Source organism: Scyliorhinus canicula, chromosome 18, assembly GCF_902713615.1.
Source record: "Scyliorhinus canicula chromosome 18, sScyCan1.1, whole genome shotgun sequence".
NCBI lineage: Eukaryota > Metazoa > Chordata > Chondrichthyes > Carcharhiniformes > Scyliorhinidae > Scyliorhinus > Scyliorhinus canicula.
In genome coordinates, this window is record NC_052163.1 from 97,397,726 (window position 1) to 97,424,846 (window position 27,121).

The 27,121-nt window shown below is 44.4% G+C and overlaps 1 protein-coding gene across 1 annotated transcript in view; it reads right to left on the reverse strand.

Moving 5' to 3' along the window:
• LOC119953484 (cation channel sperm-associated protein subunit delta-like) overlaps positions 1–27,121 on the reverse strand; it is a 760,311-nt gene that overhangs the window by 296,569 nt on the left and 436,621 nt on the right. Inside the window, exon 14 of the mRNA XM_038777815.1 lies at positions 13,230–13,319. Within this exon, the coding sequence (XP_038633743.1) occupies positions 13,230–13,319 (90 nt within the window). The remainder of the gene's footprint in view (positions 1–13,229; positions 13,320–27,121) is intronic.

The window sequence follows — 27,121 nt, forward strand, 5'->3', positions numbered from 1 at the left end:
AGTGTAACGGACAGGTCGAGAGGGAGAATGGAACGGTCTGGAAGACTGTCCTACTGACACTACAGTCGAGGAATCTCCCAGTCCGCCGCTGGCAGGAGGTCCTCCCAGACGCCCTCCACTCCATCCGGTCTCTGCTCTGCACTGCAACTGCATCTCTGGTTTGTTGCCGGTGCCACGTGATAGCGAGGCTAGGAATAGGGAGAGAGTGCAGTTGAACACGTGGCTGCAGGAATGGTGTAGGAGGGAGGGCTTCAGGTATTTGGATAATTGGAGCGCATTCTGGGGAAGGTGGGACCTGTACAAACAGGACGGTTTGCATCTGAACCAGAGGGGCACCAATATCCTGGGGGGGAGGTTTTCTAGTACTCTTTGGGAGGGTTTAAACTAATTTGGTAGGAGAATGGGAACCGGATCTGTAGTCCAGCAACTAAGGAAGCCGATATTCAGGACGCCAAAGCACATAGTCATACAGTGGGGAAGGTAACACTGACAAAGGAGAGTACTTGCAGGCAAGGAGATGGGTTGAAGTGTGTATACTTTAATGCAAGAAGCATCAGGAATAAGGTGGGTGAACTTGAGGCATGGATCGGTACTTGGGACTACGATGTGGCGGCCATCACGGAAACTTGGATAGAAGAGGGGCAGAAATGGTTGTTGGAGGTCCCTGGTTATAGATGTTTCAACAAGATTAGGGAGGATGGTAAAAGAGGTGGGGGGGGGGGGGGGGGGGCATTGTTAATTAGAGATAGTATAACAGCTGCAGAAAGGCAGTTCGAGGGGGATCTGCTTACTGAGATAATATGGGTTGAAGTCAGAAATAGGAAAGGAGCAGTCACCTTGTTGGGAGTTTTCTATAGGCCCCCCAATAGCAGCAGAGATGTGGAGGAACAGATTGGGAAACAGATTTTGGAAAGGTGCCGAAGTCACAGGGTAGTAGTCATGGGTGACTTCAACTTCCCAAACATTGAGTGGAAACTCTTCAGATCAAATAGTTTGGATGGGGTAGTGTTTGTGCAGTGTGTCCAGGAAGCTTTTCTAACACAGTATGTAGATTGTCCGACCAGTGTGTGCGTGGGTTTCCTCCGGGTGCTCCGGTTTCCTCCCACAGTCCAAAGATGTGCGGGTTAGGTGGATTGGCCATGCTAAATTGCCCGTAGTGTAAGGTTAATGGGGGGATTGTTGGGTTACGGGTATACGGGTTACGTCGGTTTAAGTAGGGTGATCATTGCTCGGCACAACATCGAGGGCCGAAGGGCCTGTTCTGTGCTGTACTGTTCTATGTTCTATGTTCAGAGGGGAGGCCATATTGGATTTAGTACTTGGTAATGAACCAGGGCAGGTGATAGATTTGTTAGTGGGGGAGCATTTTGGAGGTAGTGACCACAATTCTGTGACTTTCACTTTAGTTATGGAGAGGGATAGGTGCGTGCAACAGGGCAAGGTTTATAATTGGGGGAAGGGTAAATACAATGCTGTCAGACAAGAATTGAAGTGCAGAAGTTGATAACAAAGGCTGTCAGGGAAGGACACAAGTGAAATGTGGAACTTGTTCAAGGAACAGGTACTGCGTGTCTTTGATATGTATGTCCCTGTTAGGCAGGGAAGAGATGGTCGAGTGAGGGAACCATGGTTGACAAGAGAGGTTGAATGTCTTGTTAAGAGGAAGAAGGAGACTTATGTAAGGCTGAAGAAACAAGGTACAGACAGGGCGCTGGAGGGATACAAGATAGCCAGGAGGGAACTGAAGAAAGGGATTAGGAGAGCTAAGAGAGGGCATGAAAAATCTTTGGCAGGTAGGATCAAGGAAAACCCCAAGGCCTTTTACACATATGTGAGAAATATGATAATGACTAGAGCGAGGGTAGGTCCAATCAAGGACTGTAGCGGGAGATTGTGTATTGAGTCTGAAGAGATAGGAGAGGTCTTGAACAAGTATTTTTCTTCAGTATTTACAAACGAGAGGGGCCATATTGTTGGAGAGGACAGTGTGAAACAGACTGATAAGCTCGAGGAGATACTTGTCAGGAAGGAAGATGTGTTGGCCGTTTTGAAAAACTTGAGGATAGACAAGTCCCCCGGGCCTGACGGGATATATCCAAGGATTCTATGGGAAGCAAGAAATGAAATTGCAGAGCCGTTGGCAATGATCTTTTCGTCCTCGCTGTCAACAGGGGTGGTACCAGAGGATTGGAGAGTGGCGAATGTCATGCCCCTATTCAAAAAAGGGAATTGGGATAACCCTGGGAATTACAGGCCAGTTAGTCTTACTTCGGTGAGGGGTAGGTCTTGCCTTTCAAGTCTTATTGACTTCTTTGAGGATGTGACCAAGCATGTGGATGAAGGTAAAGCAGTGGATGTAGTGTACATGGATTTTAGTAAGGCACTTGATAAGGTTCCCCATTGTAGGCTTGTGCAGAAAGTAAGGAGGCATGGGATAGTGGGAAATTTGGCCAGTTGGATAACAAACTGGCTAACCGATAGAAGACAGAGTGGTGGTGGATGGCAAATATTCAGCCTGGAGCCCAGTTATCAGTGGCGTACCGCAGGGATCAGTTCTGGGTCCTCTGCTGTTTGTGATTTTCATTAACGACTTGGATGAGGGAGTTGAAGGGTGGATCAGTAAATTTGCAGATGATACGAAGATTGGTGGAGTTGTGGATAGTGAGGAGGGCTGTTGTCGGCTTCAAAGGGACATAGATAGGATGCAGAGCTGGGCTGAGAAGTGGCAGATGGAGTTTAACCCTGACAAGTGTGAGGTTGTCCATTTTGGAAGGACAAATATGAATGCGGAATACAGGGTTAACGGTAGGGTTCTTGGCAATGTGGAGGAGCAGAGAGATCTTGGGGTCTATGTTCATAGATCTTTGAAAGTTGCCACTCAAGTGGATAGAGCTGTGAAGATGGCCTATGGTGTGCTAGCGTTCACTAGCAGAGGGATTGAATTTAAGAGCCGTGAGGTGATGATGCAGCTGTACAAAACCTTGGTCAGGCCACATTTGGAGTACTGTGTGCAGTTCTGGTTGCCTCATTTTATGAAGGATGTGGAAGCTTTGGAAAAGGTGCAAAGGAGATTTACCAGGATGTTGCCTGGAATGGAGAGTAGGTCATACGAGGAAAGGTTGAGGGTGGTAGGCCTTTTCTCATTAGAACGGAGAAGGATGAGGGGCGTCTTGATAGAGGTTTATAAGATGATCAGGGGAATAGATAGAGTAGACAGTCAGAGACTTTTTCCCCGGGTGGAACACACCATTACAAGGGGACATAAATTTAAGATAAATGGTGGAAGATATAGCGGGGATGTCAGAGGTAGGTTCTTTACCTAGAGAGTGGTGGGGGCATGGAATGCACTGCCTGTGGAAGTAGTTGAGTCGGAAACGTTAGGGACCTTCAAGCGGCTATTGGATAGGTACATGGATTAGGGTAGAATAATGGAGTGTAGGTTAACTTCTTCTTAAGGGCAGCACGGTAGCATTGTGGATAGCACAATTGCTTCACAGCTCCAGGGTCCCAAGTTCGATTTCGACTTGGGTCACTGTCTGTGTGGAGTCTGCACATCCTCCACGTGTGTGCGTGGGTTTCCTCCGGGTACTCCGGTTTCCTCCCACAGTCCAAAGATGTGCAGGTTGGGTGGATTGGCCATGAAAAATTGCCCTTAGTGTCCAAAATTCTATGATTAACCGAGGACAAAAGTTCGGCGCAACATCGTGGGCCGAAGGGCCAGTTCTGTGCTGTATTTCTCTATCTATCTAACCAAACGCCTCATGAACTTCTCCTTGTCTTCCCTAGGAAGTCCTCCTCAGGGACCTCGCTCCCGGCCTGGCTGGCAGCCCCCGGGCCCATCCTGCTCCGGAAACATATGCGGACGCACAAGTCGAACCCGTTGGTCGAGAGGGTCCATTTACTCCATGCTAACCACCCTTACGCGTACGTGGAATACCCCAAAGGCCGACAAGACACTGTCTCCCTACGGGACCTGGCGTCGCCGGATCCCCACCCTCGCAACCAGCCCCACCCTCCCCCCCCACCGGTGCACCTCACTGTTGCTCCCGGCCCTGGACAACCGTTTTTCCTGCTGTCCCTGCATGGACCCCCCTGCCCACTGCAGCACTCTACAGATGCTCCCTTCATTGGCCAGTCAACCGCCCCACCAGTGCCACCTGGAGGTCGGGATGCCCCCTTCCCGGGCCAGCCACCCTCACCAGTGCCATCTAGGGGTGTTGAAGCCGCTACGGGGAATGGATCCACACTCCCTGAGTCACAGATGCCTGCACCTCCGCCCACGTCTCCGCCGAAGCTCCGTCGATCGTAAAGGACAACCAAGGCCCCCAATCGTCTGATTGTGTCACTATGAACTGTATATAGACCATTTAATATGATATGTACATGGCCAATTGTGTAATTGCGAAACTGTATTATGTCTTTGTAAATAGTCATGGGCCAGTGGGCAGACGCAGTACGAAGGTAGCGCAGTACCTCAATAGTCATACTACCAGTATGCTATTCAACCCGGGCGGACCACCAGTTATGGTCGGGCGACCAAGTCGCCACCAACCCCCCCCCCCCCCCCCCCCCCGCTGGATTCCTTTTCAACAGGGGGTGAATGTGGTAGTATGACTAGAGGTATTACGGTAACTAGCAATGCTGAGACACCATTGGTGGAGAAGGCTCGCTGCTCATTGGCCCAATGGTATGTAACACTAGTCACCCATTGGTTAGAGCTGTGAGGTAGCTCCGCCCTGTAAGGCAGGGTATAAGAGCCCATGTGTTTCCCACAGCTTCCTTTCTGTACCTGAGCTGCTGGGGAAACATCTTGTCTATTAAAGCCTTCAGTTTCGGACTACAACTTCGCTTCTGTGGTCAATTGATAGTGCATCAGGTAATTTCCACTCAGGGGTTCAGTAGTTTGGGTTTTGGTTTCTTTCTTTTGTTATTTACTTATGTGAAGTGGGCTCTTTGGGTGTCCTTGTACGCAGACGATTTGTTGCAATACATTTCGGAGTTGGGCTCCTCGGTGAATGATAGGAACTAACCTTTTTGTATAGGTAAAAAGGGTTCAATTTAAAGAAATGATTTAAAGACTTAAAGAAATCATAATGGCTGACTAACAGCTATTACATTTCATATTTGACAAGCATAAAATGGCAGACTGCTTGAAGACCCGATAACAAAAACTGCAAATGTTTGCAAAGTCAACCTGAGAGAAAAGCTCTCTTGTATTCAAGAATTTAGAGCGGGTTACGGCCATTGCATTTTCTAGTTGACATGGAATAGAATCAGATATGAAGGTTCCATAGCTAGCAAGGTCAAATTGACCCATGAGAACTTACATGAAAAGTTCTTTGTCTTAAAAAGAACTGGATGACATCCAGGTACGTGTCCAGGATAACCGCATCCCATTCTATCATAACTACAGAAGTCACCCCACCAAAGGAATTTGCTGAGGCAACTTCTTTAGATTACCAACATAGTGTTTCGATCAGTTGACAGACAAATTATGAGATTAAGGAGATCATCAGCATTCAAGGATACACAATGTTAAGTAATAGGTTAAGAGACATTGCAATTAGTTGTCTCATTTATGTTAAGTGTCCAATAATTGACACTGATATGTAAAGGGGCTTCAGGTGGACTCTTGGTCTGGTGATGTGTAGAGTTTTCTGCAGAGTCTGTTGGAAGAAATAAAAGTGTGTTGGTGAAAAAGGAACAGAACTTTTGACTCTTCATACCCCAGCATCTAATACATCTAACACACAATGTTCTGCACCAGCTCGAAGGATGCCATTCAGCAGCGTGGACGACTTCAGGATTATTGATTGGGGTTTTATTGCTGAAGTGAAGAGTAGTGGGGACAGGGGACATCCCTGATAGGCAGGAGAAAGTACTCCAGAAGCAGGGAGTTAGTGTGCATGAGATAAACTTCTGGCCAAACCCAAACCGGAACAAGATTGCAACCAGGTACTCCTACTCACTCAGTCAAAAGCCTTCTCCGAATCCAGAGAGACAACTACCACAGCATCTAATACATCTAACAATTGGTAGCAGAGGATGGTTGCTGTGTAAATGTGAAGGGTTGAAAGATACAATTTTTCCAGATCAAACCAAGGAGTGAGTGAAAAAAAAGGGATGTATGGCTGAACCCAGGATAAAGGTGGCTGGATATGACTATCCTCCCTTATTTTCTGAAAGGGAATTGTACGACCAATGGAGATGTACAGTAGTTATGTGGACCAAGGTAACTGCTTTGGGAAAGAGAAAACAAGGTATGGCATTGGCTCTTTCTTTACCATATGGCAGTAAAATCCGAAACAAAGTGCTTTCTAAGCTGGAATTGGAAGAGTTAGACTCAGAAGAAGGTCTGGTGACTTTATTACATTATATGGATAAGATTTATAAGAAAGATGACTTATTAAGTGCGTATGAAGCATGGTCGGATTTTGATAAGTTCCGGAAAATGGAGGATGTCTCCATGGAAGACTATATAATGGAATTTGGCAGACTACATAAAAGGCTGCAGAAACACAACCTGGAATTTCCACAGTCTGTGTGGCCTTTAAATTACTTGACTGTGCTAGAGTGAGCAACATGGATAGACTCCTGGTTTTGACAGGAGTTCAGTTTACAGATAAGGGTACCTTATTCGAACAGATGACAGAAGCTTTACAAAAGTTTCTGGGGAAACATTCGATTCCGATGGCTCTGATGACCCAAATAGGTCAGCCTTCAATAAGGCAGAATATGGAAGATACACTACTAACAGGATGGTGAAATCCTATGGCCTCAAGACTATAAAAGGAGGCCGAGACAAGGAAATTATGAAGACAGAAACCCAGTTAGAACCTACAATAGGAAGATGAACCCCAGAAATGCACGGAGCATGATAAATCGATGTTTTCGATGTGACTCTCAATACCATTATGCTTTCAACTGTCCAACTCATTATGATAGAGTGTTTGAAGCGACACATGACACGGAAGAGTCAGAAGAGGAAAAAGATAGTGACCAGAAAGAAGGCATTGTCCTATTAACAAGCAATTTTACGCCGGTAATGAGGGTGTTGGTTGCAGAATCCTTCAACTGTGCTGTATTGGACAGTGGCTGCACATCTACTGTGTGTGAGATTGACTGGTTAAAATGTTATCTGGACTCCTTGAATGCTGAAAATCGTAACAAGGTTAAGGAATTTGAAAGTTCCACAAGTTTCAGGTTTGAGGATGATAATACTCTGAAGTCGCTGAAAAGAGTGGTGATCCCTTGCAATATTGCTGGAGTGAATCATTTCATTAGCACAGATGTTGTATCAAGTGAGATACCTTTGCTTCTGAGCAGATCGTTGATGAAGAAAGCACATAATGAAACTGGATATGGAACAGGATAAGGCAACAGTTTTTGGAAAGACGGTGGACTTACAATTTATAGTCGGGACACCATTGTATTCCATTACTGACAAGTAATATTTCAAGTAGAGTGGTTAAAGATGTGTTCATGGCAGTTGAAAATGGGACTTTAGTTGATAAAAAGCTTGTTGTAGTAAAACTGCATAGGCAATTTGCACATCCGTCTCCTCGGAGGCTTAAAAATTTATTAAAGGATGCAGGGGTAAGGGATGACGACTATACTAAACCAATAGAACAGGTTAAGTGATCGCTGTGAAGTTTGTAGGAAGTACAGAAAGACACCAGCACGACCGATAGTAACCCTACCTTTGGCCAGGGATTTTAACGACATTGTGGCCATGGACCTTAAGATCTGGGATAAAGCAAATAATATATTTATTTAGCATTTTGTAGATTTAGCAACCAGATTTAGTCAATCAACGATTGTACGAAGTAAAGAAAAGAGAGTAATTCTGGATCAAATCGTATTTTTCATTTTTCTCCGTCCTCCTAAAGAAGCAGCTAACACAGAAGGCGTACTCTGGAAGTTGAACAAATGTGTGTATGGATTAGAGTCTGGTACTTTTCGGTAAGGTCAGTTTTGTTAAAGTTAGGCTGTTGTGAGTTGAAAGCAGATCCTGCAATGTTTTACTGGCACTATAAAGGAAATCCTTCTGGCATCTTTATGATGCATGTCGGTGATTTTTTGTGGGGTGGGACTAGAGATTTTGAAGCTGTTGTAATCTCTGGTTTGAGGAAAGAATTCAGGGTTGGAAGTCAGGCTTCTGGTTCATTTAAATGTATTGGATTGGAAATCGGACAGACTAAGTTAGGGGCAACTTTACGTCAGAAATCTTATTTGTAAAGCATCAGCCCAATAGCAATTAGTCATGGCCGGGTTTCACAAAAAGACGCAATGGTTTCAAAGATAGAAAAAGAGCAACTGCGAAGTTTAATTAGGCAACTGAACTGGTTAGGTAGACAGACTAGACCGGACATGAGTTTTGATGTCTTAGAGTTGAGTACAAAAATGAATGATCCCAAAGTGGAAGACAGAATAAGAGCAAATAAATCGTTGGCCAACCTAAAAATGCAGGAGTGTGTTTTGAAGTTCCCGGTTTTAGGTGACCTTAGGCATTTGAAACTCATAGTTTATAGTGATGCGTCCTATACAAATGTATGTGATGGGGTTTCAAGCGCAGGAGGTTTTATAATTTTCCTTTTGGGGAACAATGGTAAATGTTGCCCTCGTGCGTGGGAAACAAAGAAAATAAGGAGAGTGGTCAAAAGCACTTTGGATGCTGAGACGTTAAGCCTTATAGAGGCGGTGGATATGGCCTTTTATATAAGTCAGATATTGACAGAAATTTTGGGATTAGGGGATTTGGGTAATATACCTACTGACTGGCACGTTGACAATAAATCCTGTGGGAGAATGTGCACTCTACAAAAAGTGTCAATGAAAAGAGGTTACGGATAGACATCGCAAGTTTGAAGCAGATGTTGGAGAGAGGGGAAATAACAAAAATTAAATGGGTCGACAGTAGCTATCAACTGTCAGACTGTTTTACGAAAAGAGGGGCTAGTTCACGGAAACTTTTCAATATTGTTAATGAAGGGCACCTGTTTCTGTGACTGGTTTTTTTTCTCTTCCAAAAAAATACTGGGGGAAAAAGGGGGGCGAAATCATGTGTGTTTTAGTTTCTTGAAATTTTGTTTTCACCTAATTGGTTTTTTTTCTCCAAGGAAGGGGAGACTGTTAAGTAATGGGTTAAGAGACATTGCAATTAGTTGTCCCATTTATGTTAAGTGTCCAATAATTGACACTGATATGTAAAGTGCTTCAGGTGGCCTCTGGGTCTGGTGATGTGTAGAGTTTTGTGCAGAGTCTGTTGGAAGAAATAAAAGTGTGTTGGTGAAAAAGGAATGGAACTTTTGTCTTTTCATACCACAGCATCTAATACATCTAACACACAATGTTCTGCACCAGCTCGAAGGATGCCATTCAGCAGCGTGGACGACTTCAGGATTATTGATTGGGGTTTTATTGCTGAAGTGAAGAGTAGTGGGGACAGGGGACATCCCTGATAGGCAGGGGAAAGTACTCCAGAGGCAGGGAGTTAGTGTGCATGAGATAAACTTCTGGCCAAACCCAAACCGGAACAAGATTGCAACCAGGTACTCCCACTCACTCAGTCAAAAGCCTTCTCCGAATCCAGAGAGACAACTACCTCAGGAGCAGTTGAGGTAACAGGGGTAAGTATGATGTTATGGAGACAGCGAATGTTTGCAGATAATTGGCAATCCTTTACGAAGCCAGAAATTGGTCCTCAGAAATTATGTCAAGGAGACATGACTCCTCAACACCTTAGCGAGTAATTTCACATCTAATTTAGGAGAGAGATAGATCGTTTGGAGCCACATTCTTCGGGGCTCCCGGCTTTTTAGAGAATAAGTGAAATTGAGGCTTTAGTTAATATATGGGCAGGGACCCATGAGATGCGATCCTCTGGCCACGCTGCACCAGAAAAGCAGTTCACCGCAGCACAGCACGGCCAGTGAAAGCTGGGAGGCCCCGCTCCTGGGATCTACCTGGCTCACAACGCCTCGCAAGATTCAATGCAATCTGGTAAAACATTGCAAGGGAAATCCTGCCCACAATGGGCAGGATCACTTTTTAGCAGATCTGCCAATTAGAGGGAGGCAGTAAACCTTACTCTAATGTGCAGATGCCCGAGGTACCTGAGACTTTGGGATTCAATCCCTTCGCCTTGGGGACTTGTGGACCAGACAGAATGGCACTTGTGGGGGTGTCCAAGTGGATTGGAGGCCCCCTGTTGCATGTTCTTTGGGCAGGCTGGTGCCTTGGCACAACTGGTGCAACCTGGGTATTCTGGCAGTGCCAGACTGGCACAGTGGCACTGCCAGGTTAGTCCTGCCAAGCTGGCATTTTTTGTGCGCCTGCAATTGGGCCGGGGTTGCTTGTTGGGGGGGGGGGCCTCTCCAATGTTCCATGTGGGCTGGGGAAGTGATTGGGGATTCTTTTCGGGGCCTCAGAGATTGAAATGCCATTTAAAAATTTATAGATTATGATAATAGGATGCGAATGTCAGATTAATATTAGAGGGGTCAGCCATGAGGTTATGGGAGGAGTCATGTATCTGGGAAATAAATCGGGAAGCAGACTGGCTTCCAGTGGACAACCAGCTTTGTCGCCATGTTTGTAAAAAAGTCCCCTTTGGCCATGGCATACAGTCTGGCGCCTTAGCATGTCTGCACACAAATTGGGTGGAGGAGCAATGGAATACTGCCTATCTATTTTTAAAATTAAGTCCACCAATTGCTGTTGTTTCAAGGTTCTTGCCTTGACAGTATATGCGTTACGGGAGATTATGTTCCTTGAAAGACTACCTGAAGAGTCTCCCACAATATTGAAGGGGTGGTTGAATCAGACTAATTTGTTTTAATTAAGTCATCTGTGCTGATGGATATAGACTTGCAAAATGTTCTGTCAGAAAATAGGGCTGCATCAAACTTTTATGGAGTTTGACTGCTGTCCCCTTTAAAGATAAGGTGATGGGTGTTTACGTTGGGAAGTGAGGAAAGGAGCAAAGTGATAAACCTCATGCCATCCCAGTTGGGAACATAGACATTTACCAAGACTACCAGGATTTGAAAAAAGATACCGCTAACTATTGTGTACCATCCATCAGAATCTGAGATTACAATTGAGAGGGAAAATTGGACTCTCTTGTTTATCAGAATCACAGTTTCCCTGGTCTTGCCGTTAAAGTTAGAGTGAAAAACCTGGCCAACCCACACTTTGCGTAATCTGGTGTGATCATGAATATGATGATGTGTTCTTTAAAGAAATGCCACTTCCATGTTGTTTCTTAAGATGTGCAAACACCCTTGAGCATTGTGCTAGGCCATTTACCCCCCCCCCCCCCCCCCCCCCCCCCCCCCCCTAACGTTCCATGTAACCACTCTATCTGAGCACCTACACTAGTCATGACTATGGGGGGATTCTACAAGAGAGTTAAGAAAATGAAAAAAAAAATGAAATGAAATGAAAATCGCTTATTGTCACAAGTAGGCTTCAAATTAAGTTACTGTGAAAAGCCTCTAGTCGCCACATTCCAGTGCCTGTTTGGGAAGTGGAGAAGTGAAGAAGGTAAGGAATCAAAGCCATGAGGGCTGCGATATTGTGAGAGTTGTCAAATGTAGAGATACTGATTACTGTCAATATATCACACTTCTAAACTGCTGGAACAGAAACTAAATAGTGCAATGATAAACTCATAACTAAAAGCAAACCATGATTCAAATCCTAAGCCCATTAACAAAAACAGGACGAGCAGCAGAATTCGTGCCTTATGTGACATCCGTTAACTAACCAATCTAGTAGGGTATTCCACTGACAAACAAGGAGAAAAGAAAAACAGCATAACTTAATATACCATTAGACAGTTGCTTTTCTAACCACGTGGCAGGCGCAATGTTATAAAATAATCAGTCAAGTATGTCCTTAATTTGAGCATTTTAAACCGTCAATGCAGGTGTTGAAGAAAAGACACATTTGAGATATGATATTCAGAAACATACACACCAGCTGACCAAGCCTTTTAAGAGTCAAGTATATGCCTCTGTAGGAAAGAGTTTGCGTTGCTTGGTAGTGCTGCGGAATTCTCCATCGGTGGGATCCTCTGGTCTGCCAACAGCTTGCCCATAGCCATTCCGATAGTGGGGGATGGTCGGCTGCGGAGCACGCCACGCAGGAAAATGCGGCTGGCGGACCGGAGAATCCTGCCCATGGTCTTTTCTGTTGAGAGTGATTTGAAAATGGGCAGGGTGGATCATAGCAAAGCCAATTCCTTTTTTGTACAGCGTGGACTTGATGCTGTTGAATACAGCTTGCCGCTTGGCCAGGTCTGCACTCATGTCTCAATATACTCTAATAGGATGGCCTCAGTAGCTGAGGACGCGGTGTTTCCTCCCCAATCAAAAGACCAGCTCTTTGTCTTTGTAGTTTTGGAACCAGGCTATACTGGCTTGTGGGGAGTCACCAGGACGAGGCTTTGGCTGGAGGATGGGGTGCGCCCAGTCCAACTCCAGAGGTTCGGGGAATGTGTCTTCGCCCTCCAAATTTTTTTAAAAGTTTGGATATAAACTGAGTAGGGGTAATGCCGCCAGATCCCTTAGATAATCCCACAATTAGTAGGTTCTGTCATCTGGACAGGTTCTCCAGGTCATTGACTCTATTCCCTAGGCTCTCTTTACTAGCCGCAGCCAGCTCAGACGCCAGTGCGTTGATCCTGTCGCTGTGGTCAGAGAGGGCCATCCCCATATCGGTGATTGTGCTGGCAGGAGAGTAAACAGTTGGGCGAGTGGAGTCGGATCATTGGATGGGAGCTAGTGCCTCCTCCAGTGAATTTCTCAGCTCAAGGGCCAAACTCCTTCCAGATTTGGCCAGCTCGGTTATCAGGATTTTGTTAAACGTGTCGGATGTTAGAAGCGTGGGAAAGGTGGCTACCATCTTGGTTGTGTCCGGTATCTATTTCAGTTGAAGACTTTTAGCTAAAATACTTAACATTTTTTGGGCATTCTTTGCAGTGGCTTGTTGCTTACTCATTTACAATGATTTTTGCAGTCTCAACATACGAATCGCGGCACCGTAAAGGGGGGGATAAACAAAAATGTCAGGGGAGATACCGTGTGTGCATACTTCACTTACATCGCGCAACTGGAAGTCTGTGAAATAACTTTCTGCAATGTTTTGTCTTTGTTTTTGGCATTTCTAGCCCCCGAGGATCAGCTTTATAAACATTAATTAGAGGAATATGCAATTTCACTAACCATTTGGTACTTCCAGTTGTCATCAATAGTCTTGCCGAAAATATTAACTGACGCTTGGAAACTCACCATGTCAGGATTAGTCACTGTAACCTGGAAGAAATCAAAATTCACATTAAATTGTTTTATTAGGTATTTCGAAAAATACCACAGACGTCAGGGCGGTGAAACTGTGCTCCATGGCATTACGGGGGACTTATGCTAAGGAAGCCCCAAAGTGAAAAATGGTGGCCGAATAATTCTGCCACTCCTGGCAGGGTCCATGCGGCACACCTTGCCTGAGACAGTGCTTGTACTGTAATATTTTTTTTTAAAATAATTTAGAGTACCCAATTCATTTTTCCAATTAAGGGGCAATTTAATGTGGACAATCCATCTACCCTGCACATCTTTGGGTTGTGGGGATGAATACCATGCAAACACGGGGAGAATGTGCAAACTCCACGCAGACAGGGACCCAGGCCCAGGATCGAACCTGGGACCTCGGTGCCATGAGGCAGCAGTGCTAACCACTGCTCCACTGTGCTGCCCCTACTGTCATCTCATACATGCACCAAAAACATTTAGAATGGGCAGATATATCAAAAAGCCTCTAATGCTGATTTGGCATGCAATCTACCATTCCCGACATCGAAGGTACAACTAACGCCCTTTTTTAATCACTAAAAGTTGAACATTTAATTAAGGATGACTTTGTTATAATAGAGTGATGGCCTTAGTTCTGGAGTTCAACATGTAGAATCAGTTTGAGTAGAGATAGAAGTTAATAATGGTAAGTAGTGGTTTATGGGAGTCATTTATATGTTTCTAACAGTAACTACATTGTAGGACAGGCATACAGGAAGAAATAATGGGGCTTGTGAAAATGGTAGGGTGATAGTTATGGGTGTTTTTATCTACATGTAGATTGGACAAATCAGATTGGCAAAGGTAGCCTAGGATAGATGATGAGATCATAGAGTGTTTTTCGGAGTTTCTTACAGCATCATATTTTTGGACCTCTCTCTCTTCTCTGTCTTAGGCAATCCCTCAGCATCAAAGATGACTTGCTTCCCCTCTGGGGAGGTGAGTTCTGCAGTGGCAGAATAGTTTAATCCTGGATCCGCAGATTCTGCCATAGGTTTGGCAGGTGCTGCTTGATGAGGGAGTGGGTGGGATTCTCTGTATACTGCACCCTCCTTCCGTTGTTTATGCTTGGCCTCCATGTGCTCCACCATACGATGCTCGAGATGCCTTTGCCAATGCTTTTTCTCCAGTTTGTGTGTTCTAAGGCAAGCAATTCCGATGTGTCGATGGAGATGCTGCATTTATTTAGGGAGGCTTTCAGAGTGTCCTTGTAGCCATAAGACCATAAGACATAGGAGCAGAATTAGGTCATTCGGCCCATCGAGTCTGCTCCATTCAATCGTGGCTGATATGTTTCTCATTCCCATTCTCCTGCCTTCTCCCCATAACCCCGATCCCCTTATTAAGCAAGAACCTATTTATCTCTGCCTTAAAGACACTCAGTGATTTGGCCTCCAACGCCTTCTGCTGCAAAGAGTTCCACAGGTTCACCACCCTCATATTGAAGAAATTCCTCCTTATCGCAGTTTTAAAGGATCATCGCTTCAGTCTGAGGCTGTGCCCTCGGGTTCTAGGTTCTCCTAGAGGACATATCCACTCTATGTAGGCCTCTCAGTATCCTGCAAGTTTCAATACATACCCCCTCATCCTTCTAAACTCCAATGGATACAGACCCAGAGTCCTCAACTGCTCCTCTTATGACAAGCTCTTCATTCCAGGAATCATTCTTGTGAACCTCCTCTGGACTCTTTCCAAGGCCAGCACATCCTTCCTTAGATACGGGGCCCAAAACTGCTCACAATACTCCAAATGAGGTCTGACCAGAGCCTTATACAGCCTCAGAAGTACATCCCTGCTCTTGTATTCTCGCCCTCTCGGTATGAATGTTACCATTGCATTTGCCTTCCTGACTGCGTTTTTCTGCCCTCCTAGTGACTACTTGCCATTGTGGAGCTTGTTTTGGGAGTCTTCGGTCGGCTGTGCGAGTAATGTGGCCCACCCATCGCTAATGGTCGAGCGGAACCTCAATACTGAGAATAATAATAATCTTTGTTAGTTTCACAAGTAGGCTTACATTAACACTGCAATGAAGTACTGTGAAAATATTGGCCTGGGAGAGGATGCTCACGTTGGTACGCCTATCCTGCCAGTGGATTTGCAGGATTTTGCAGAGGCAACATTGGTGATATCTCTCCAAGGGTTTGAGGTGTCTGCTGTATATTGTCCATGTTTCTGATGCATACAGGAGGGAGAGGACTACGGCTGCTCTGTAGACCCTGAGCTTGATGCTGGATTTGAGGACTCCATCTTCAAATACTCTGTTCTTCAGGTGCATGAAGATTGCACTGGCACATTGGAGTTAATGTTGGATTTCATTGTCAATGTCTGCTCAGACCGAGAGGAGTCTCCTGAGGTTTGGAAGACGATCCACATTATCCAAAGGCTCACCGTGGATCTTGACGGTTGGGGGATAGTTTTGTGTGGCAGTTTTGGACCAACCATTGGCTAGATATATATACTAGACCTGGGAATGAGCAGTGAGACAAGAATAATTATGACCTCATAGTGAAGGCACTCTAGATATCAGTTATCGTAGTACAATTGAATTTCACATTCAGTCTGAGGGAGAGGGGAGTGAATCTAAGACTTTGCTACTCATTTTTGTCCCCATCGTTTGACACCATTTGCTTTCAAAAGCTTTCATTTGATTTCAGCTGCTCTCAAATGCAATAATTTTGCCATCATTTCAGGTCAATTGTTCTCAAATGTTATCAGTTTGTCATCATTTGACATCATTTCTACTCACAAACAATCATCTAGCTATTATCAATTACATTTTCTCTCAAAACTGACATCTAGCTATCATTTTCACAAAGAACCATATTAGCGATGTCAAATGATAGTTATCCACTGACATAATTGTCATCAATTTAGGGCGGCACGGTGGCACAGTGGTTAGCACAGCTCACAGCGGCAGGGACCCAGGTTCGATCCAACCTCGAGTGACTGTGTGGAGTTTACACATTCTTCCCGCGTCTACCTGGGTTTCCTTTAGGTGCTCTGGTTTCCTCCTACAATCCAAAGGTGTGCAGGTTAGGTGGATTGGCTTTGTTAAATTGCCCCTAAGTGGGTTATGGGGATAGGGTGGGGATTGGGCCTACGTAAGGTTTTCTTTCAGAGTATTAATGCAGTCTTGATTGGCCAAATAGCCTCCTCCTGACTGTCGGGTTTCTATGGTTGCATGAATTGCCATCCTGCAGTGGTCACAACAAAATGTGACTAACCATACAGCCAGAATTTTCCTAATTACTTTGCTTTGACAAGGGTCATCTGGAATTGAAACGTTAGAGTGTGTAGGGCCACAGTCCCCATCCCCCATATCCCTTATTCCCCACACTCCTCTTGCTCTCCTCCCCTTCTATCCCCCTTCACCCGCACCAACCCTTCCTACTCCCCTATCTTCCCCATTCCCATTCCATCCCTCGCTCTCTCTCCATTCTCCCCTCTTCCTCCTCCTCTCACCAACTGATGATCTCTGTTTACAGGCTCTGGAAACTAGAAGTGACGTTTTCCGAGGTGGCCCTGTTAAGATTTGATGTCAAACAGCATGGATCATAGAGGCCTGAGTGAGATGAGGCCGGGGTCTAGACCGGGAGCAAGGTTGGTGTCCAGCCCAAGAGCAAGGCGAGGCCAAGGTGCAGACCATGAGTAGAGCAAGGTGAGGCTGGGGTCCAGCCCAGGAGCAAGAGGCGAGGTCGACAAGGCTTCAGGGCCTGGAGGCTAAAAGAAGAGTGCAAGAGGCTGGGGGCAGTGAGGAAGGGAGAAAGAGACTAGAGGGAATGAGCGGTATTTTAAAGGGGATGGCGAGATTGAAGGGAGTGACAGGGGAAAGTATGGGCACTGCACGGACCAGAGGGGTGATAGGGGCAGACATTAGACCAGATGTCTTGGAGATCCGGGGCGGGGAAAGGGAGGGGATGTGTCAGTGGGAGGAGAGTTTAGACCCAGAGTTTCAGGGAGTAGGTGGGTGGAAAACATAGACCCTGAGACTGTCATAATCCCCACAAGGACCATGGGGAAGCCATTGTTGATCTCCCTGTGGGACTCATGGAGTTCGAGCTTCCTAGATAAGGGGCGGCTGCCACCCACTGGAGCTCATTAGATCTAAACATAAAAGGTGGCCCAATCAGGGCCTGGAGTTGTTGGTTGTCCCAAAGGGGAAGGTGATTATGGGGCTTCGGCAGGTCCCACTACCAACCACCGAAATGCCACTCATAGGAAAGCTAGAACCTTTTGATTCAGGTACAGATGATAAGGGTCAATATTTTGAAAGCATGATCTATTTTTTTCTAACTACTGATACTACTGGAGATGTAGTGATCTGTACATATACAAGGGGTCAATGTAGATGCAATACAACTGAGCAAGCACTATAGGGAGCACGGGAGAGGTATAAATAGAGACAGACAGAAGGTTAGAGGGCAGTTAGGAGCAGGACACAGACAGGCAGCACTGATGTAACATCGTTTAAGCACTGGAGAGAGAACAAACTCAAAATAAAGCATCTACTTCAACTGTAAGACTACAAGCTTTATTCAGACACAAGGAACAACACATGGTGCCAGAAGACTTCAGAACGCTTACTATAACATCACATAAGCAGCAGACACAGAAAGACCAAAATGGCAAGGAAAACTCCTCCCGGACATTCGATATGGGAAGACTTTGCTAATTTGATTATATTTGTTGTAACCCCACCTCAGCTGAACACAAAAGGTAATTTAAGTAACAACTGGGAAAGATTTAAATAAATGTTCGATATGTATATCATAGCTAATGATTTAGAAGCAGCCTCAGAAGAAATGAAAATAGCACTGCTCATCGCAGGACATGAAGCTACAGAAATATATAATTGCTTCAAATACTTGAAAGGTGAAGACAGCATCAAATTAGAAGTAATATTGAAAAACTTTGAAGAGTACTGTATGGAATTTGAAGAGTATTGTATGCTCAGAGACCAAATTGCACAGGGAATGAGTGATGCAAACCTCAAACAATCACTATCAGAACAGAAAGGGTTCAGTCTAGAAATCGCGAGTGAAAAGTACAGGTCGAAAGGAAATAGTAACTTTAACTTTTTACATAGAAAAAAATGCTGAAATCCACTGTAAAATGGCGTCTGGACACACTTTATAGTCTCCAGGGAACAAAAGACGAAAATCTGCATCTGCGCATGCACAGAAAACAGCAGTCGCGCATGTGCAGTACAAATCAGCCATTTTGCGTTCTGCACATGTGTAAGCTGTGCATGCGCAGTTAGAAAAATAAATTTTGGTCGCGAATCGTTCTGCACATGCGCAAGCCGCGCATGCCCAGTTGAAAGAAAGGATCACACCATTCGAAGATGGTTCTGTGTACAAAAAAACCGCACAGCAAAGATCAATTTGCACATGCGCAATTGATTCCTACGCATGTCGTCATGAGCGTTATGGCGTCAGAGGACCCAGATCATGCCCACTTAAAAGGAAAATGCCCGAAAATTGAAAACAATTTTCTTACCTCAAATGACAGAACAATGCTTGAACTTATACCAACAGTCGAAAATAACTTTCACAACACCCTGGAACAAGCAGTCTGCACCACACAAAGTGAAGTGAACGATAACAACTCCGAAACAAAAAGAAATGATTTGTCTATCGAACAATACTACTCAGACATGGCTGACTTGGCTGAGTTATTCGGATATGATAATCACAGCATCAGCAACACGGTTGCAAAGTTCAACACGACTCTACTCATGGTAGATGAATCCAATACCATGATGCCATGGCAGATCGTCGATACATTGGATGACAGAAATACCCAAGAAGAAGGTGATGCCACACAGAGAGCACAGATCGACTCTACAGCGAGAACACTGCATGACTCCAAAGAGAGAGCGATGAAGGACTCCACAGAGAGTGCGATGAAAGACTCCACAGAGAGAGCAATGAAAGACTCCACACAGAGAGCGACACAAGCCTCCACAGAGAGAGCGACATAAGCCTCCACAGACAGCTCGTTGACAGACTCCAAAATGGAAGCAAGCAAACACTCCATAGTGAACGCCATGCATGAACAAGACCATGAAGGTCTACTCACCGCATCTGAGCAACCAGAAGCAGCCTATGAAAGTCTACCAAGCTCACATAATCAACAAGAAGACAATGTAAGGCTACCCACTGTATGTGAAAACAGTGACAATGTGATCACAATCGACATACAGGATGTGCAGGATCACAGTGAGACTGGCAGAACTCAGCTCGTCTGTACAGAAGCACTCAACAATCAGAGTAGGGATACTCATGAGTCCAGAGAGACCACGTTCATTGAAATCTTGAAGATTTTGACTCCAGAAGAGGTGCACCAAGAGTCCAGAGAAACCACGTCAATTGCAATCTTGAAGATTTTGATTCCAGAAGAGGAGCACAAAGAGTCCAGAGAGACCACGTCAATAGAAATCTTGAAGACTTTGACTCCAGAAGAGGAGTACCGCAACCCACAACAAAATGAAATCTTGAAAATGTTGACTTCAGAAGAGGAGCACCAAGACCAACAAGAAAATGAAATTGTGAAGATTTTGACTCCAGAGGAGGACCACCACGAAAGCAAAGAAGAGGAATCAAATCCATCACAAATGACTCCAGAAGAGGAGCACCAAGGAAGCAAAGAAGAGGAATCAAATCCACCACAAATGACTGATGTCACCAACATCAATGCAACATCAGATCATTCTCACCATTCTCTAGAAGAAATGCTCAATGTAACAGATACCACAAAGGACACACACCAATAACTGTGACAATTACTCAAATTATCCACACGGAACACTCATTGAATGCAACAAGAACAACAAAAACCGCAAGAAGCACAGCAGAAACAAGAACAACAGCAACAACAAAAACAACAAGCACAACAGCGAAAACTACAAGAACAACAACAAAAACAAGAAGCATAACAAAGACAACAAGCATGACAAGAACGACAAAAACAACAAAAACAGAAACAACAAGCACGACAAGAAAAACAAGAACAACAACGAAAACAACAAAAACAGAAACAACAAGCACGACAAAACAACAACAAGAACGACAACAACAAGAACAACAACGCACGAACAAAGACAGAAATGACAGAAACACCAACAATGAAACAATGACCTGTACAACATGGTACAACTTTGCACATGAAGGACAATGCCACAGCACAGTGCAAAAAAATGACAAGACTAAAAACATGCCATGGCATGACAAAGAGTCTCACGGATTCACATCTGTTCCAGAACAAGCAAGCACACCAGCTTTCAAAGCAGATGACACACTAAATTGATACCATAAGCAGAGAAAAAAAAAAGTCCACGTCAGTCGACATCAGTGGTTCAACCATTAAAACACCTCGGGGTGACTTGTTGGTTACTTAACACACAAGAAAACTGACAACATTCCTAAAAGATTTGCAGTATCAATATCACCACGTCAACAACAAAAGAAAAAAAAAACTTACCTAACAAATTCATAAAGCTTGGACTCATAAATGTTTTTATTCAGGTTGGACTCATAAATATCAATTGACTTTGTGTAATAACCAATATCATCACCACTTGTACAGATATAGATATCATAAGTAAGCTAACTGTTTTGTACAATTTTCTTTACCACTGTGCAGAAAATATAGAACATAGAACATAGAACATAGAACAGTACAGCACAGAACAGGCCCTTCGGCCCTCGATGTTGTGCCGAGCAATAATCACCCTACTCAAACCCACGTATCCACCCTATACCCGTAACCCAACAACCCCCCCCTTAACCTTACTTTTTAGGACACTACGGGCAATTTAGCATGGCCAGTCCACCTAACCCGCACATCTTTGGACTGTGGGAGGAAACCGGAGCACCCGGAGGAAACCCACGCACACACGGGGAGGACGTGCAGACTCCGCACAGACAGTGACCCAGCCGGGAATCGAACCTGGGACCCTGGAGCTGTGAAGCATTTATGCTAACCACCATGCTACCGTGCTGCCAAAAAGAAAAAAGGAGAATGTAGTCATCTGTATATCTACAAGGGGTCAATGTAGATGCAATACAACTGAGCAAGCACGGGAGAGGTATAAATAGAGACAGACAGGAAATTTAAGGGCACTTCACAGGAACGGCAACTGGGAGCAGGACACAGACAGGCAGCACAGATGTAATATAGTTTAAGCGCTGCTGAGAGAACAAACTCAAAATAAAGCATCTATTTCAACTGTAAGACTATCGGTTTTATTCAGAAACAAGGAACAACGCAGGCGATGCACTATAAACTTATATTACTGAAGACTTGTTGCGGGCCCACCTACAATGTGATAAAGCGCTTGACTCACCTGGACGCCCCAGATTCCCGGCCGTTAGCTACCTTGGTGACCCTGGTGGGGAGCATTTCATTCCAAAACCACCTCTCATTGTATGCTATTTCCGGTTCCACACGGCTGCTCAGGCCCAAGCCGCGTCGGTGAGTGATGGCACAGTATGCTTGTGAGGCGACTATAAAATGACGGTCAACTGTGTGTCTCAACTGAACCGTTACCCCGTTCCCGGGATCGATGACCTTTATGCAAATCTCAGCTGAGGTCGCATGTTTAGGAAACTCGACCTGAGTCATACTTACCTCCAGTAGCTCAGTGGGCTAGAAAGCTAGCTTGTAATGCAGAACAAGGCGAGCAGTGCGGGTTAAATTCTCGTATCGGCTGAGAGAATTCTGAATTCTCCCTCTGTGGACCCAAATAGGCGCCAGAATGTGGCGACTGGGGGCTTTTGCCAGTAATTTCATTGAAGCCTACTTGTGACAATAAAAGATTATCATTAGTAGTAGTAGGTCCTAGCCCCGAATCCAGACCATTTGTAACCATACACATGCACAGGGGGCTATATGAATACACCCTTTGGGGGTTCCAGTGTGTGTCATATTCTAGCAAGTAATGGAGAACATCCTGCGAGGCCTGCCGCGTGTGGCAGTCTATCTCGACGACGTTCTGATCATGGTCTCATCTGGCCAGACATCTACAAAACCTGGCAGAAGTGCTGGAGCTTTTTGAGAACACCGTCGTCGTCCTCTGGTGGGAGAAATATGTATTAAATGCACTGAAGTAAAGTACCTCAGCTACCGCGTAGACTGTCATAGCTTGCACCCGGTGGAAGAGAAGATACAAGCAATTCGGCAGGCTCTTGTACCAGGTTTGTTCCTGGGAATGGTAAACTACTATGGTAAGTTCCTCCCAAACCTGGCTGTAATGATAGGTATATAGTCAGGTTAGTGAAGGGTTAATAATTACATCTCTGTATAAATCTGAGTTACTACTTCTCAGTATTTAAGACAGCCTCTTAGGGAATTCTGGGAGAAGCATGGTGAAAGCACAAGGAGAAGCTTAGACGAGAGTGAATGTTAATTAGAGATAACACAAGGTTAGATCATAGTGTAGTTAGTGACTAAATAGATTATTGAATGCAGATTCAATATCATTAAATTATCATCTGAAGCTCAGTAGAGTGTTTGAACTTCATTTAATTAGTAGTGTAATAATAAATTATTTTTGTTTCAATCTTTTGACAACACTACATTGGGTCATTCTGAATATTTCAATATATTCAAGAGGCGGCTAGATATAGCACTTGGGGAGAATGGGATCAAAGGCTATGGGAGAAAGCAGGATTAGGCTATTGAGGTGGCTGATCAGCCATGATCGTGATGAATGGCGGAGCAGGCTCAAAGGGCCAAAAGGCCTCCTCCTGTTCCTATCTTCTATGTATCTATGGAAGAAAAGACAAAGGATACAACATATTACCAATCATGGTAATATAACATCATACCATGATTACTACTGAAGCTATATAGATAGATTAGTAAGAATCCAGCTATCAGAAAAAGTAGTATGCGACTCGAACTTCAAAGAACAGACTGCTTATAGACCTGTTACGGCGAAACACCAAAGAATCCAGGACTCATGGAGAAAGCTCACACTCCACGACAACTCTGGATCACAGATGTTAACTGGCGACTGTTCAAACACAGTTTCAATTATATCTATTGGAATCTGATTTAAATGATGCAAGTAATGATCGATTGGAAATTAGCATTATTTCTAACGATGACTGGTCCACAAGCCATAAAACTGTCTAACTTATTTCAATTTGCAACTGACGAAGATAAGACTAAATATGATGTTGTCATAGCAAAATTTGATCTTCACTGCAAGATACAAATTAATGAAACATTTGAGCATTTTGCCTTTAAGAGAAGGGTGCAAAGTAATGGGGAGTCGATTGATTGCTTTGTGACTGATCTAAAGCTCTTAGTTCAAACATGTAATTTCTCCATTCTAACTGATTCAATGATCAGAGATCAAATTGTATTTGGAATAATAGATGAGAAGCTCGGGGAAAGTTTGCTGAGACAAAATGATCTCCAGCTTGAAAATGCTATTGAAATGTGTTGTATGCATGAATTGTCCAAAAGTCAATATATTGTGATTTACAAAGAGCCTCGAGGTAGATTGCGTTGGAGCTGAGGAGCAGCTCAGAAAGATGCATGTTTCGGACAGCAGCCATCTTGCGCACGGACATTTCCGGCCTACACACGTGTACTTTGCAAAAAGACACACGACGGAAGATTGAATTGCGCATACTTGAAGGAACTGTACGCGTGACAATATGAACATCATGCCATGTGGACGCAGTCGACATGCCCATCTACAACAAATAATGTCCAGCATGAGGAAAAATATGCTCACAATGTGGCAAACACAACCATTTTGCTGTGCAGTACAGAACATCTCTTAATGCGACACAATAGAAATCTGTGAATTTAACAAAGGCGCATATGAATGTAAGAAGTGTAGACACAACAAAAGAAACTTATTAGAAAGAACAATTTGCCAATGATCTTGATGCTTACTGCTGAGAAGATTCCTTCTACCTAGGCATTATTGAAATATGTGATGATACCACAGATGTTTTATCTCCTCTCAATCTAGTTCATTCTATTAACACGGAATCTGAATGGAGCACAATGGTTCAAGTAAATGGTTCTGAAATCATTTCTAAACTTGAAACAGGAGCTTCTGCAAACTTTCTCAATAGGCATGACCTTTCGCAACTGAAGCAAACTCCTAAAATCAAGAAATCAGATTGTCAATTGCATGAATGGCAATGCTATCAACTCATTGGGATCGTGCTATTTATTGATGACAAGTCACGACACTGCCATATCTCTAAGATTTGAGATTGTTGAATCTAACAGATCTTCTCTCTTAGGTGCGCAAGCCTGTAAGGATCTTCACCTAATTCAGAGAATTTATAGCGCAAGTTCATCTCTTCCACCTGTTCAGGACGACATACAAGGAACTCTTGATCGCTTTCCGCACGTCTTTGAAGGCATGGGTACTCTTCCCCATCAGTATAAAATTCAATTGAAGCCAGATGCCAAACCAGTGGTACACCCTCTGAGAAGAGTTCCCGCATCGCTTTGTGAGAGACTTGGCATAATATCCAAAATAACAGCACCGACTGATTGGGTCAGTTCAATGGTGTGTGTAAAGAAACCTTCTGGTGAATTAAGAATATGCATCGATCCAAAAGATCTTAATAAAAATATTAAGCGAGAACACTATCCAATACCCAAGCGTGAAGAAATCACCAGCGAAAAGGCGAATGCTAAAGTTTGTACCAAACTGGATGGCTCCAGGGGATTTTAGCAAATGCAGTTAGATGACACAAGCAAGAAGTTGTGTACGTTCAACAATCTGTTTGGTAGATACGGTTTCAACAGAATGCCATTTGGTATTATTTCAACATCAGAAATATTTCATCGAGTGATGGAAGAAATTACTGGTATTGAAGGTGTACGAGTTTATGTGGATGATATAATTGTCCGGTCATCTACACAAGAAGAGAACAATGCAAGACTGTTGCAAGTCTTCCAATGAGTTTCTAAATTTGGTTTCAAACTGAATAGAGCCAAATGTAATTTTGGGGTATCTCAACTCTGAAGTTCCGTGGTGATCAAATTTCGGAACATGGTGTGAGACCTGATTGATGTGTTGGGTAAGCTGGGTCTGCGAGAACTGCGTTTACTGCAGCAGTGAGAGAGATAGGCTTCCAACACTTGAAGGAATACAACTCTATTTTATTGAACTCTTAACTATCATTCAAACTTAAACTGTGGGTTGACACTATGCTGAGTTGACTGGAGACCTGAGGCTAACCTGACCAGACTATCTTACTACTACATAGTGTATGTTCTAGTTGTTGCTCACGGGCTCTGACTGTCTCAGAGGCTGGATCCCCAGAGAGCGGGAAAACTAGTGTCCTCTGGCTTTATAGTGATCGTGTCCTGTCTGGTGATTGGCTGCTGTGTTCTGTGTGTTCATTGGTCATCCTGTGTGTCAATCAATGCCTGTCTGTGCACCATCATATACTTGTGTGTATATTATGACACTGACGATGACAAGGTTTCTGCCATAGGGAAATTAAAGTCCCAGAGGACGAGAAAGCTGTGTTGAGATTCTTAGGTGTTGTGAATTTTCTGAGGAAGTTCATTTCTTTTTTTTTTAAATTTAGAGTACCCAATTCATTTTTTCCAATTAAGGGGCAATTTAGCCAATCCACCTATCCTGTACATCTTTGGGTTGTGGGGGCGAAACCCATGCAAACACGGGGAGAATGTGCAAACTCCACACCGACAGTGACCCAGAGCCGGGATCGAACCTGGAACCTCGGTGGCATGAGGCAGCAATGCTAACCACTGTGCCGCCTCTTGGGGAAGTTCATTCCTAACCTCTCGTCCAGAACTACTGCTTTGCGACATCTCATCAAAAAGTCGACCACTTTTACATGAACTGACATTCATCAAAAAGAATGGATCGATCTGAAGTCACAATTGACTTCTGCACTTCTTTCTTTCTTTGATCCCGACAGAGAAACAAAAATTTCAACGGATGCAAGTCAAAGTGGAATTGGAGCGGTTCTTCTACAGAGAGATGACAATTCGTTTTTTGAAAAAGCATTTTATTAAGGCATTTATAATTTTATAATAACAGTAAACATACAAATATAAACATAGTGCAAAGCCTCCCTCCCTCACGAGTCTCACCTCCTCTAAACGATAATCTAACTCCCCCGCCACCCCCCCCCAACCTCTGCTGACAGTTAGTTTTCCCCAAAGAAGTCGACAATCGGCCGCCACATCCGAACGAGCCCTAGCATTGATCCTCTTCGGGCGAACTTTATTTTCTCAAGTCTGAGAAACCAGGCCATGTCACTAAGCCAGATCTCTGAATTTGGGGCTTTGCGTCCCTCCACACTAACAATATTCGTCTCCGGGCTACCAAGGAGGCAAAGACCAAGACATCAGCCTCTCTCACCCCCTGGACTCCTGGATCTTCCGACACCGAAAATCGCCACCTCTGGACTCGGCACCACCCTTGTTTTTAACACCGTTGGCATGACATCTGTAAAACCCTGCCAAAAGCCCCTAAACTTCGGACATGCCCAAAACGTATGGACATGGTTTACTGGCCCTCCCGCACATCTCGCACACCTATCCTCTATCCCCAAAAACTTGCTAATCCGGGCCACCGTCATGTGTGCCCGGTGGACAACTTGAAACTGAATCAGACTGAGCCTGGCACATGACAAGGACGTATTGACGCTGCTTAACGCATCCGCCCAAAGACCTGCCTCTATGTACCCCCTAGCTCATCCTCCCACTTGCGCTTTAGCTCCTCTGCCTGCATTTCCTCTGACTCCATG